The sequence below is a fragment of the Macaca nemestrina genome, chromosome 17 (genome assembly GCF_043159975.1).
Source record: "Macaca nemestrina isolate mMacNem1 chromosome 17, mMacNem.hap1, whole genome shotgun sequence".
Taxonomy (NCBI): Eukaryota; Metazoa; Chordata; class Mammalia; order Primates; family Cercopithecidae; genus Macaca; species Macaca nemestrina.
In genome coordinates, this window is record NC_092141.1 from 4,625,320 (window position 1) to 4,638,774 (window position 13,455).

The window sequence follows — 13,455 nt, forward strand, 5'->3', positions numbered from 1 at the left end:
ACTTTTCAAACATCATCGTATTCAAGCCACAACAATCCCATGCAGTGTGTACTATTTTAATACCCATTTTATTTGTTTTATATTTATTTATTTTCGAGACAGGGTCTTACTCTGTCGCCCAGGCTGGAGTCCAGTGGGTACAATCACAGCTCACTGCAGTCTTGATCTCCCGGGCTCAGGTGATCCTGGAATTACAGGCATGCGCCACCATCCTTGGCTAATTTTTGTATTTGTATTTTTATTTAAACTTATTTTTTAGTAGAGATGGGGTTTCACCATGTTGGTAAGGCTGGTTTGGAACTCCTGACCTCAGGTGATCCACCCGTCTCAGCCTTCCAAAGTGCTGGGATTACAGGCATGAGCCACTGCGCCTGGCCTTAATTTTTGTATTTTCAGTAGGTTTCGCCATGTTGCCCAGGCTGGTCTCCAACTCCTGAACTCAAGCAATCTGCCTGCCCTGGCCTCCCAAAGTAATGGGATGACATTCACGAGCCACCGCATCTGGCCATCCCCATTTTGTAGGTGAGAAAATTGTGACAGGGAGAGGTTGGGTGATCTGCCTGAGATCCTATGGCCAGCGAGCAGTGAGTCTAGCCGCAGAGTACAGGATCTGAAGCAGGATGCGAGACCGCCTGCATGTGCGCATGTTGGTGAGGGTGATCTTGAACTTCCCTTCCTTCTACCAACTGCAGACCCCATGCGGGGGGTCACCAAGATGGTATGTGGCTGAACCAGGCAGTGGAGGCCAAGGACCTCGTCATCACCACCACCATAGTAACACTCCACACTCAGTGCTTGTTACATGTTAAGCTCTATGTTGGAAACATTATGTGCATCTGTTGGTTCCTCCTCACACTTAATCCCTGAAACACTGTCATATTATTCTTTTTTTTTTTTTTTTTTTTTTGAGATTGACTGAGTCTTGCTCTTGTCGCCCAAGCTGGAGTGCAATGGCACAATCTGTGCTCACTGCAACTTTCGCCTCCTGGGTTCAAGTGATTTTCCTGCCTCAGCCTCCTGCGTAGCTGGGATTACAGGCACCCACCACCATGCCTGGCCAATTTTTTGTATTTTTGGGAGAGACGGAGTTTCACCATGTTGGCCAGACTGGTTTCAAATTCCTGACCTCGAGTGATCTGCCTGCCTCGGCCTCCCAAAGTGCTGGGATTACAGGCGTGAGCCACCATGCCCAACCCATCTTATTATTCTCTATCACAAATGAGAACACTAGTTGGGCGCAGTGGCTCATGCCTTAATCTCAGCACTTTGGGAGGCCGAGGCAGGCAGATCACCTGAAGTCAGAAATTCGAGACCAGCCTGGTCAGCATGGCAAAAATCTGTCTCTACTAAAAATACAAAAAATTATCCGGGCATGGTGGCTCATGCCCGTAATCCCAGCATTTTGGGAGGGCGAGGCAGGTGGATCACTTGAAGTCAGGAATTTGAGACCAGCCTGGTCAGCATGGCAAAAGTCTGTCTCTACTAAAAATACAAAAAATTATCTGGGCATGGTATTCGGGAGGCTGAGGCAGGAGAATGGCTTGAACCCAGGAGGTGGAGGTTGCAGTGAGCTGAGATTGCACCGTTGCTCTCCAGCCCGGGGTGACTCTGTCTCTAAACAAGAAAACAAATGAGAACTCGGAGGCTCAGCGACGTTAGAGACTTACCTGAGGCGCACAACTAGAAAGTAGAAAAATTTGATTTTGAATCCAGGCTGGTCAGACTGTAAAACTCACACTCCTGCCATGTTGCCAGGCTGGTTTTTTCTTTGTTTGCTTTAACTTTATTTATTTATTTTTTTTTAAGAAATAGGATCTTGTTATGTTGCCCAGGTTGTTCTTAAACTCCTGGGCTCAAGCAATCCTCTTACCTCAGCTTCTCAAGCAGCTGAAACAACAGGCACGTGCCATCAAGCCAAGCTTCTTTAACGTTTTCTTAAAAAATTGAGGTAATTACATAGAGTTGTAAACATTTTAAAGGATATAATTCAGTGGCATTTAGTACATTCAGAGTGTTGTGACACCGTCATCTCTATCTAGTTTTGAAACATTTTCATCGCTCTCCAAGGGGCCTCTGTTTCCATTAAGCATTTTCCTCTCCTCTTAGCCCCTGGGAACCATTTACTTTCTGTTTCTGTAAATATACCTATGCAGGATATTTTATATAAATGGAATCATACAATATGTGGCCTTTTGTGTCTGGTGTCTTTCACTTGGTATAATGTTTTCTTTTTTTTTTTTTCCCAAGACGGAGTCTCACTCTGTCGCCCAGGCTGGAGTGCAGTGGCACAATCTCGGGTCACTGCAACTTCCACCTCCCGGGTTCAAGTGATTCTCCTGCCTCAGCCTCCTGAGTAGCTGGGATTACAAGTGTGGTGCCACCACACCCGGCTTATTTTTGTATTTTTAGTAGAGATGGGGTCTCACCGTGTTGACCAGCCTGGTCTCGAACTCCTGACCTCAGATGATCCGCCTGCCTCGGCCTCCCAAAGTGCTGGGATTACAGGTGTGAGCCACCACGCCCAGCCAGAATAACGTTTTTAAGGTCCATTCATGTTGTAGCATGAATCAGTACTTACTTCCTCTTTATGACTGGATACTATTCCATTGTATGATTATGCCACATTTTCTTGACCCATTTATCAGATTAAATAGGTTTCCATCGTTTAAGCCGTTTCCACCTTTTGGCTGTTAAGAACAGTGCTGCTGTCAACATTTGTGTACAAGTATTTGTTTGAGTCTTTGTTTCATTTTCTTTCTTTCTCTCCTTCCTTCCCTCCCTCCCTCCCTCCCTCCCTCCCTCCCTCCCTCCCTCCCTCCCTTCCCTCCCTCCCTCCCTCCCTCCCTCCCTCCCTCCCTCCCTCCCTCCCTCCCTCCCTCTCTTTCTTTCTTTCTTTCTTTCTTTCTTTCTTTCTTTCTTTCTTTCTTTCTTTCTTTCTTTCTTTCTTTCTTTCTTTCTTTCTTTCTTTCTTTCTTTCTTTCTTTCTTTCTTTCTTTCTTTCTTTTTTGAGACAAAGTGACAAAGTTGCTCTGTTGCCCAAGCTAGAGTACAGTGGCCCAATCTTGGCTCACTGCAACCTGTGCCTCCAGGGTTCAAACAATTTTCATGCCTCAGCCTCCCCAGTAGCTGAGACTACAGGTGCGCGCCACCACGCCTGGCTAAGTTTTTTGGATTTTTTTAGTAGTGACGGGATTTTACCATGTTGGTCAGGTTGATTTCGAACCTTGACCTCAAGCAATCCGCCTGCCTCGGCCTCCCAAAGTGCTGGATTAGAGGCCCAGCAAAGTCTTTGTTTTCAATTCTTTTTTTTGTTTTGTTTTTGAGACGGAGTCTCACTCTGTTGTCCAGGCTGGAGTGCAGTGGTGCAATCTAGGCTCACTGCAATCTCTGCCACCTGGGTTCAAGTGATTCTCCTGTCTCAGCCTCCCGAGTAGCTGGGACTACAGGCGCCCGCCACCACGCCTGGCTAATTTTTTTGTAATTTTAGTAGAGACGGGGTTTCACTATCTTGGCCAGGCTGGTCTTGAACTCCCGACTTCGTGATCCACCTACCTTGGCCTCCCAAAGTGCTGGGATTACAGGTGTGAGCCACCGCGCCCGGCCTGTTTTCAGTGTTTTTGGATATATACCTAGGATTGGAATTGCAGGGCCATATGGTAATTTTATGTTTAACCTTTGGAGGAACTGCCAAACTGTGTTCCACTGGGGCTGCCTTATTTCACATTCCCAGCAATGCATGAGGCTTTCAATCTCTCCACCAACATTTGTTATTTCCTCTCTCTCTCTTTTTAAAATTATAGCCATCTTAGTGGGTATGAACTGATATCTTATGGTGGCTTCAATCTATATTTTCCTAATGACTTGTAATGTTGAACATTTTTTTTTTTTTTTCTTTCCAAGATGGAGTCTCGCTCTGTCACCCAGGCTGGAGTGCAGTGGCACGATCTCAGCTCACTGCAACCTCCTCCTCCTGGGTTCAAGAAGCTTCCTAAGTAGTTGGGATTACAGGCACCCGCCACCACGCCCAGCTAATTTTTGTATTTTTAGTAGATATGGAGTTTCTTTTTTTTTTTTTTTTTTTTTTAGAGGCAAAGTCTGGCTCTGTCGCCCAGGCTGGAGTGCAGTGGCGCAATCTCGGCTCACTGCAACCTCCGCCTTCCAGGTTCACACCATTCTCCTGCCTCAGCCTCTCGAGTAGCTGGGACTACAGGTGCCCACCACCATGCCCGGGTAATTTTTTGTATTTTTAGTAGAAACAGGGTTTCTCCATGTTTGCCAGGATGGTCTCGATCTCCTGACCTTGTGATCCACCGGCCTTGGCCTCCCAAAGTGCTGGGATTACAGGCGTGAGCCACTGCACTCGGCCATGGAGTTTCACTATGTTGGCCAGGCTGGTCTCGAACTCCTGACCTTGTGATCCGCCCACCCGAGCCTCCTAAAGTGCGGGGATTACAGGCGTGAGCTACTGTGCCTGGCCTGAACATCTTTTTATGTGCTTGTTGGTCATCTGTATATCTTCAGATAAATGTCTGTTCAACTCCTTGCCCCATTTTTGTTCCCCTGATGTATTTTTTTCAGTGGTGGAGTCTTGCTCTGTTGTCCAAGCTGGAGTGCAGTGGCATGATCATAGCTCACTGCGGCCTCAACCTCCCAGGCTCAAGTGATCCTCCCACCTCAGCCTCCAGAGTAGCTGGGACTACAAGTCCATGCCACTATGCTTGGCTCTTCACCCATTTTTAAATTGGCTTTGTCATTTTATGCTTTAACTTTTTGTTTAGACATAATTTGTAACTTATAGAAAGTTTATCATATGGTACAAAGAAACCCTTATAATCTTTAACCAGATTCATCTATTATTAATATTTGCCCCATTTGCTTTCTTACTATACGTGTCTAATATTTTTTCCTGAACCGTTTGAGAATGAGGGGCATACATCATGCCCCTGTGCCCCTAGATACTTCAGATAAGGATATTTACTTATTTACTTACATAACCGTAGTTCACAGATGCTGATATGCTATGTTTTCCTGATCCAATTTTATCAATTGATCCAGTACAGGAGCGAGGCTGGGATCCTGTGCTACCCTTAATTGTCTTATTGTCTTGTCTCTTTTGTCTCCTTCAATCCAAAACAGTGCTTCCTTCTTTCCTTCCTTCCTTCCTTCTTTCCTTCCTTTCTTCTTTCCTTCCTTCCTTCTTTCTCTTTCTTTCTTCCTTCCTTCCTTCCTTTCCTCTCCTCTCCTCTCCTCTCCTCTCCTCTCCTCTCCTCTCCTCTCCTCTCCTCTCCTCTCCTCTCCTCTCCTCTCCTCTCCTCTCCTCTCCTCTCCTCTTTTTTTTGGACGGAGTTTTGCTCTTATTGACCAGGCTGGAGTGTAATGGCATAATCTTGGCTCACCGCAACCTCCGCCGACTGGATTCGAGTGATTCTCCTGCCTCAGCCTCCCGAGTAGCTGGAATTACAGGCAGGCAACACCATGCACAGTTAATTTTGTATTTTTAATAGAGATGGGGTTTCTCCACGTTGGTCAGGCTGGTCTCGAACTCCCGACCTCAGGTGATCCACCTGCCTTGGCTTCCCAAAGTGCTGGGATAACAGGTATGAGCCACCGCGCCCGGCTCCCTCAGTCTTTCTTAGTCTTTCGTGACTCTGACGTTTTCGAATATACAGTCCCTTTAAATAAATAGTGTTTCTCAATTTGGGCTCGTCTGATGTTTTTTCATTTTAAAAATTAAAAAAAAAATTTGTTTTTGAGATGGGGTCTTGCTTTGTCACCCAGCCTGGAGTACAGTGGCGTGAACATGGGTCACTGCAGCCTTGACTTCCCAGGCTAAGGTGATCATTCCTGCCACAGCCTCCCAAGTAACTGGGACCATAGATGCACGCCACCACACCCAGCTTTTTTAAAAAAATTATTTATTTATTTTTGGGTATTTTTGTAGCAATGGGGTTTTGCCATGTTGCCCAGGCTGGTCACAAACTTCTGGGCTCGGATGATCCTCCTGCCTTGGCCTCCCAGTGTTAGGATTACAGGCGTGAGCCACCGGGCCCGGCTGATGTCTTCTCATGATGAGATTCTGGTTGTGCCTTCCTGGCTGGAATGCTGCATAGATGATGCCGTGGCGTGCGAAGACCTTCACATCTGGAGGCTCACGACACCCTCCTGCCTCTCACAGGTGATTTATTATAACCCCTCAGTCAAGATGTCTGATTCCTCTACTGTATAGTTACTCTTTTTCCTCTTGTTACTAATAAGCAATCTATCAAGAGACGCTTTGTGACCATGCCGACGCCCTGCCCCTCACTGAGGACTTCCCAGCCCCAACTGATGAGTTCTGCTCATAGACTGTCTTCTTGTAGGCAGCCTCCTCTGCTACGTTTGTTTCTCCGGGAAGGACCTTGGATCCTGGGTAGGTGCTCGCCTTGCCTGGCAGTCAAGTGCAATGCTGCTGTCTCGGCCAATGCCTAGCCTTCCTCCTTTGCCCGGGCTTCAAGGCATTGGTTCACAGTCCCGTATGGGCAGCCAGACCATCTCACAGCGAGCAGCTCTCTGGGAGGTTCGTCTCATTTCCTGCCCTGGAAGCTTTGCTTCCTCACTGCAGCCACTGAAGCTGCAGGCTGGATCGAGGGGACCACACAGTTGTCCAGTCCCCCAGGGTAGGGGTGCCAGGAGCCCTTCTCCTCCGCAGCAGGTCTTGGAGGCTGATGATGGGGAAATCGCACTGGTGAGACTGCCGTGGGCTCAGGGGGAACCTGCGATAAGATGCCCAACAGTTAAGGCAGCTGCTTTGAGGTTTGGAGCCTGAGAACCCACAGGAAGTGACTTGGTGCTGAGCTGCTGTTGCTTCGTCCTGGTGCCGGTCTCAGGCCAGGAGCTGCAGGCTGGCATGGCTGGGGGCATGTCAGCAGAGTGCCCTGAGCCTGGGCCAGGAGGGGCACAGGGCCAGTCCCCAGGGCCAGGCAGGCAGTGTCCCCCTCCCATCACGCCCGCCCCCTGGAGCCTGCCCCGGTGGAGGGCCTACGTGGCTGCTGCCGTGCTCTGCTACATCAACCTTCTGAACTACATGAACTGGTTCATCATCGCAGGTGAGGAGGGGACGGCCACCCTGGGCAGCACCTGCTGTTCTGCCCGCCAGCCAGGGGCTGCAGATCCATGGTGGTCTTCCAGCCATCATCCATCTTTCTGTTCCCGGCCCTGTCTCTGGTGTTCTCCCCTCTAGAGGTGGTTTTCAGGTCTGCCCGAATCGGGGAGGACCAACTGACATTCCTAATCCAGCCTCAGTTAAAGATGGGGCACAGGCTGGGCATGGTGGCTCCCACTTGTAATTCCAGCACTTTGGGAGGCTGAGGCAGGAAGATTGCTTGAGCCCAGGAGTTTGAGACCAACCTGGACAACATAGTGAGGCTCTGTCTCTGTTTTTTTTTTTTTTTTTTTTTTTCAGACAGAGTCTCGCTCTGTCGCCCAGGCTGGAGTGCAGTGGCGCAATCTCAGCTCACTGCAACCTCTGCCTCCCGGGTTCAATGATTCTCCTGCCTCAGCCTCCTGAGTCGCTGAGACTACAGGCATGCACTACCATGTCTGGTTAATTTTTGTATTTTGAATAGAGGAGTAGAGACAGGGTTTTACCATGTTAGTTAGGCTGGTCTTGAACTCCTGACATCAGGTGATCCGCCTGCCTTGGCCTCCCAAAGTGCTGGGATTACAGGCGTGAGCCACTGCACCCGGCCTTTTTTTTTTTCTCGAGATGGAGTCTCACTCTGTCGCCCAGGCTGGAGTGCGGTGGCATGATCTTGGCTCACTGCAACCTCTGCCTCCCGGGTTCAAGAGATTCCTATTTCAGCCTCCCGAGTAGCTGGGACTACAGGTGCACACCACCATGCCAGGCTAGTTTTTGTATTTTTAGTAGAGATGGGGTTTTGACATGTATGCCAGGCTGTCTCAAAGTCCAGACCTCAGGTGATCCACCCGTCTCAGCCCCCCAAAGTGCAGGGATTACAGGCGTGAGCCACCGCACCCGGCCAAGACTCTGTCTCTATTTAAAAAATTAAAACTATTTTAGGGCTGGGTACAGTGGCTCACGCCTGTAATCCCAGCACTGTGGGTGGCCAAAGCGGGCAGATCACTTGAGGTGAGGAGTTCGTGACCAGCCTGGGCAACATGTTGAATCCCCGTCTCTACTAAAACTATAAAAATTAGCCGAGCGTGGTAGTGGGCGCCTGTAATCTCAGCTACTGTGGAGGCTGAGGTAGAGAATTGATTGAACCCGGGAGGTGGATGTTGCAGTGAGCCAAGATTCCACCATTGCACACCAGTCTGGGCGACAAAGCAAGACTCTGTCTCAAAATATATATATATATATATAGATATTTAAAAATTAAGAGAGGGCACAGTGGGGGTGGAGCCAGAGGCATAATGAGGGGTGGGTTGGTGAGGATAGCAGGGAGGACTTCCAGGCAGAGACCGCGAGGTTCTGGGTGGAGGACAGGGTAGCCTGGCCCAGACAAGAATAACTCCTGCTGGCTGCGTTTCTAGGACAACAGGCTGCTCGCAAACCTTGCACATTCTGCCTTCCTTCTTGCAGGCCTCAGGGCTCAGCCTGCTTCTGTCTTCTGTCGCTCATTCACTCCTCACTCACTCACTCACTCACTCATTCATTCATTCAAGACTGATCAGGGGCTGGGCACGGTGGCTCACACCTGTAATCCCAGCACTTTGGGAGGCTGAGGTGGGTGGATCACCTGAGGTTAGGAGTTCGAGACCAGCCTGGCCGACATGGTGAAACCTTGTCTCTGCTAAAAACACAAAAATTAGCCAGGTGTGGTGGCGGGTGCCTGTAATCACAGCTACTTGGGAGGCTGAGGCAGGAGAGTCGCTTGAACGAGGGAGGTGGAGGTTGCAGTGAGCTGAGATCGCGTCATTGTACTCCAGCCTGGGCGACAGAGCGAGACTCCATCTCAAACAACAACAACAACAATAACAACAACTGATTGAGGCTCCACTTGCTCTTCTTGTCATTCATTCATCCATTCATTCCTTCACTCACTCATTCATTCAAGACTGACGGAGCACTAACTGTGGGCAGGACCCCTGGTGGCTCCTGGGGACCCAGGGAGGAAAACGGACTTGTAGTTCCTGAACTCAGGAATGACCATCTCATGGGGCAGAGATAGAGGCTGGTTGATGGCAGTCCTGCGAGGCAGAGAGGTGCGGCCAGACAAGGGGGAGGCACAGGCGGGGCTGGGAGCTCAGGAGGGTGCCTGCAGCTGCTAGGCATCTCTGAGACCTGGGCACTGATCTGTCAGTTACCAGCTCAGCATGCCAGAGAGTGGCTGTGGAATCAGGAAACTCTAGGGGCTGCAGAGCCATCCCCAGACCTGGGCATTGTCTTTGAGGAGCTCAGAGGTCAGAAGCTTCTCCTCCTCATTTGAGGTCAGGAGTTCGAGACCAACCTGGGCAACATAGAAAAACCTTGTCTCTACAAAAAATTTAAAAAGTTAGCCAGGGACAGTGACAGCTGAAGACAGTGATGTCTCCAGCCTCTTGGGAGGCTGACACGGGAGGATTGCTTGAGGCTGAAGCAGGAGGATTGCTTGAGGCTGAATTCAGCAGGAGGATTGCTTGAGGCTGAAGCAGGAGGATTGCTTGAGGCTGAATTCAGCAGGAGGACTGCTTGAGGCTGAAGCAGGAGGATTGCTTGAGGCTGAATTCAGCAGGAGGACTGCTTGAGGCTGAAGCAGGAGGATTGCTTGAGGCTGAATTCAGCAGGAGGATTGCTTGAGGCTGCAGTGAGCAGAGATCGTACCACTGCACTGTAGCCTGAGTGACAGAGCAAGATCTTATCTTAAACCCCTAAAGACAAAAAGCAAAACAAAATACACTAAACAAACAAAAAACCCCGAAGGGGCGGTGTATGGGGTGAGATCAGAGCTTCTTGGGTGCCAGACTGGGAGCTTGGACTTTCTGCCTTGGGCAATGGGGAGCCATATAATTGGATTTGAGGCCTTGATGGAGGCAAAATGATCCGGGGAGTCAGTTCAGAGGCTGCCGTAGTGGATCAGGCCAAAGCTGAGGAGGCCTGAGTTGGCGTGTGGGCCGAGGGCACGCAAAGGCAGGAAGGAGCAAGAGGCAGATGAGAGCCAGGAATCACCAGTGCGGAGCTCCCAGAAGCCAGGAGCCTGGGGACCCGCTATCTCTGCCGCTAGCCCTGGGGGCCCCTGGCTGGGCCCTAAGACCCTGAATCTTGCCTGCCCAGGTCCCTTCCCCATTAGCACTTCCTCTGTATGTGCAAAAAAGGGGGCTCTGATTACTGTGGGGACAGAGACCTGGAGAAGTGAAACCATGCTGAGCGTCTGGGAACGGGTGGGGGTAAACAGCTAAAATGTTCTTGCAGGAAACAGCTCTTATGGGGTCAGGGGGGTAGGTTACAGGTAAAAGCAAGGCTGGGTGCACACTTGGCCCTGGGTCACCCCTAGAGCACCATGGGGCTGGGAGGAGCCCAGGAGGAGATAAAACAAGGGGATGAGTCCTCATTCCTGAAAATGGAAGATGGGTACGATTTAGAGCATTTTTGTTTAGCTATTTATTTTGCTTACCTGTGTTGTCTACTTTTTTTCTTTCCAAAGACTGTCTTCTTTGTGTATTTAAAATAATAGAAAGGAGACTTTGAGAGGCCGAGGCAGGTGGATCACCTGAGGTCAGGAGTTCGAGACCAGCCTGGCCAACATGGTGAAACCCTGTCTCTACTAAAAATATAAAAATTAGCTGGGCATGGTGGCGTATGCCTGTAATCCCAGCTACTTGGAGGCTAAGGCAGGAGAATCACTTGAACTCAGGAGGCAGAGGTTGGAATTAGCCGAGATTGCGCCGTTGTACTCCAGCCTGGGCGACACAGCGAGACTCCATCTCAAAAAAACAACAGGCCGGGCGCGGTGGCTCACGTCTGTAATCCCAGCACTCTGGGAGGCCAAGGCGGGTGTATCACCAGAGGTCGGGAGTTCAAGACCAGCCTGGCCAACATGGTGAAACCCCGTCTCTACTAAAAATACAAAAATTAGCCGGGCGTGGTGGCAGATGGCTGTAATCCCAGCTACTTGGGAGACTGAGGCAGGAGAATCGCCTGAACCCAGGAGGTGGAGGTTGCAGTGAGCCGAGATTGCATCACTGCACTTCAGCCTGGATGAAAGAGTGAGACTCCGTCTCAAAACAAACAAACAAACAAAAAACAAAAAAACCCAAACAACAACAAATGAAATATTAAAGGGGGAAAAGGACATACCGGTTTGTATGCTAGGTTGCGGTGGCAACTGGGGACAAATTAAATGTCTAAACAAAGATTTATTTCTTTTTTTTATTTTTGGAGACAGAGTCTCCAAAATATTTTTAGTAGAGTATTTTTAGAGTATTTTAGTAGAGTATTTAGTAGAGTGTTTTTAGTAGAGACGGGGTTTCACCATGTTAGCCATGATGGTCTCGATCTCCTGACCTTGTGATCTTCCAGCCTCAGCCTCTCAACGTGCTGGGATTACAGGCGTGAGCCACCATGCCCCACCCTAAACAAAGATTTCTCGCTTTGCTCCTCTGAGTCTTTGATCTTTATGTGCCTGGGGCAGGTCTTGGAGGTGCACACGCAGGACTTTCTTGGCGTGGGTGTTTCTGTGGGGACCCACTTGGGGGCTTCTGCTCCCCTTCTGTGGTTCTGGGTGTGTGGACAGGCTGCCTCAGGCTGAGATTTGAGCCCCAGCTCCCCCAGCTTCAGACGGGCAACCTTGGGCTGCTAGAGCCTCTGTTTCCTCATCTGTAGAATGGGGGCAATGAGAGTCCCCTCCTTTTAGGATGACAGCTGTGAGTGTACAGCTCAGGGCCTGGCTCTCAGTCACCTCCTGATTCATGAAAGTGATGATTGTTGCTCTTCATAATAACGACAGGGCCAGAGCCGCATGGCTCACGTGAGCAGGTGCTGCAGACCCGGACCCTTTCTGAGACACCACCAAGAGGCTATCAGGAAACAGACCCTGGTGTCTGGGAGACCCACATTCTCTCTCGGCATTAGGCTGGGCGCCCACTGCGGTGCCTCTGGAAGAACCTGCTTGTGTGCGCACATGCGTGCAAGCCGGGACACGTTCGTCTTTGTATGTACATGTTCATCAATGCATATCCGGTGTTTGCACAAGCCAGACCGCTGTGTTGCACAGCTCTAGGGACTTCTGTTTACGCAGCGGCCTAAGTAAAGGGCGGTGCACTGTGCAGCAACAGGGAGCCGTGCCCCTCTGACCGCAGTGCGGATGGCAGCCCTGAGCCTGTGCATATGCAGGTGGGTCTCTGGGTGTGTCTTTATGGGTACATCTCACTGCACATGTGTCTGTGTGTCTGTGTGTCTGTGTGTATGAGGCTGGGTGTACATGTCTGTGAGTGTGAGTTCCTGTGTGTGTGTATATTTGTGCCTCTGCAGGTGTGTTGCTCTGGAAATGCCTGTTTGTGTCTATTTATATCTGTGTTCCCACATGAAGAGGAGGGAAGGAGCTGTGTGGCTGTGTGCTTGTGTGTCGACGTGTGTATGTGAATGTCTGTGCCTTTGGGATGCTTGTTTCTTTCTTTCTTTCTTTCTTTTTTTTTTTTTTTTTTTTTTTTTTTTTTTGAGATGGAGCTTCACTCTTGTTGCCCAGGCTGGAGTGCAATGGCGCAATCTCAGCTCACGGCAACCTCCGCCTCCCAGGTTCAAGCGATGCTCCTGCCTCAGCCTCCCAAGTAGCTGGGATTACAGGCACTGGCCACCACGTCTGTCTAATTTTTTGTATTTTTAGTAGAGACGGGATCTCACCATATTGACCATGGCTGGTCTCGAACTCCTGACCTCAGGTGATCTGCCCGCCTTGGCCTTCCAAAGTGCTGGGATTACAAGCGTGAGCCACCGTGCCCGGCCAAGGGATGCTTGTTTCTTTGAGTGTTTGAAATGCACACGTTTCTCTGTGTGTCTGCTGTTGTGTGTGTGGTTGTGCACGTGTGGGAGACAGGGGGAGAGAACAGTGGGCCTCGGTGCCATGCCTTCCGCTGTGCTGTGGCCCTGTGTCAAACCTGGAGCAGCTGCCTTCAGAGGCCAGGAGTGTGACTTCCCATTTCCTGAGCACCGTCCCTCTGTCCACAGGAGTGCTGCTGGACGTACAGGAGGTTTTTCAGATCAGTGACAGCCATGCTGGTTTGCTTCAGACCGGTAAGGAGGAGCCCTGGCTCTGGAGCTGGGGTCCTGGGTTCCTGCTGGGGTGGGCTCTTTCTGTGGGTCATGTTCTATGCCCAGCTCCAGTCCCACTGGGTCCTCTGGCACAGAGGGTGGGTACGGCATGGGCCTGAGGGCCAGTCTAGGCAGGAGCGGGAGAGAGCCCAGGCTGGAACAGCCGTGGTAGTTTGAGTGTAGGGTGCTGCAGGAGAGCAGAGGGAGGTGGGGCTGGGAGAGGCCTCCGA

General features: G+C 50.2%; 1 protein-coding gene across 4 annotated transcripts in view; it reads left to right on the forward strand.

The window, feature by feature from the left end:
- Positions 1–6,474: 6,474 nt before the first annotated feature.
- Positions 6,475–13,455, forward strand: part of LOC105472187 (SPNS lysolipid transporter 3, sphingosine-1-phosphate (putative)) — a 58,216-nt gene continuing 51,235 nt past the window's right edge. For all 4 annotated transcript variants that reach the window (XM_011725226.3, XM_011725220.3, XM_011725234.3 and 1 more), the window contains exons 1-2: positions 6,475–7,085; positions 13,142–13,207. In XM_011725226.3, coding sequence (XP_011723528.2) covers positions 6,887–7,085; positions 13,142–13,207 — 265 coding nt within the window. In that variant the 5' untranslated portion in view covers positions 6,475–6,886. The remainder of the gene's footprint in view (positions 7,086–13,141; positions 13,208–13,455) is intronic.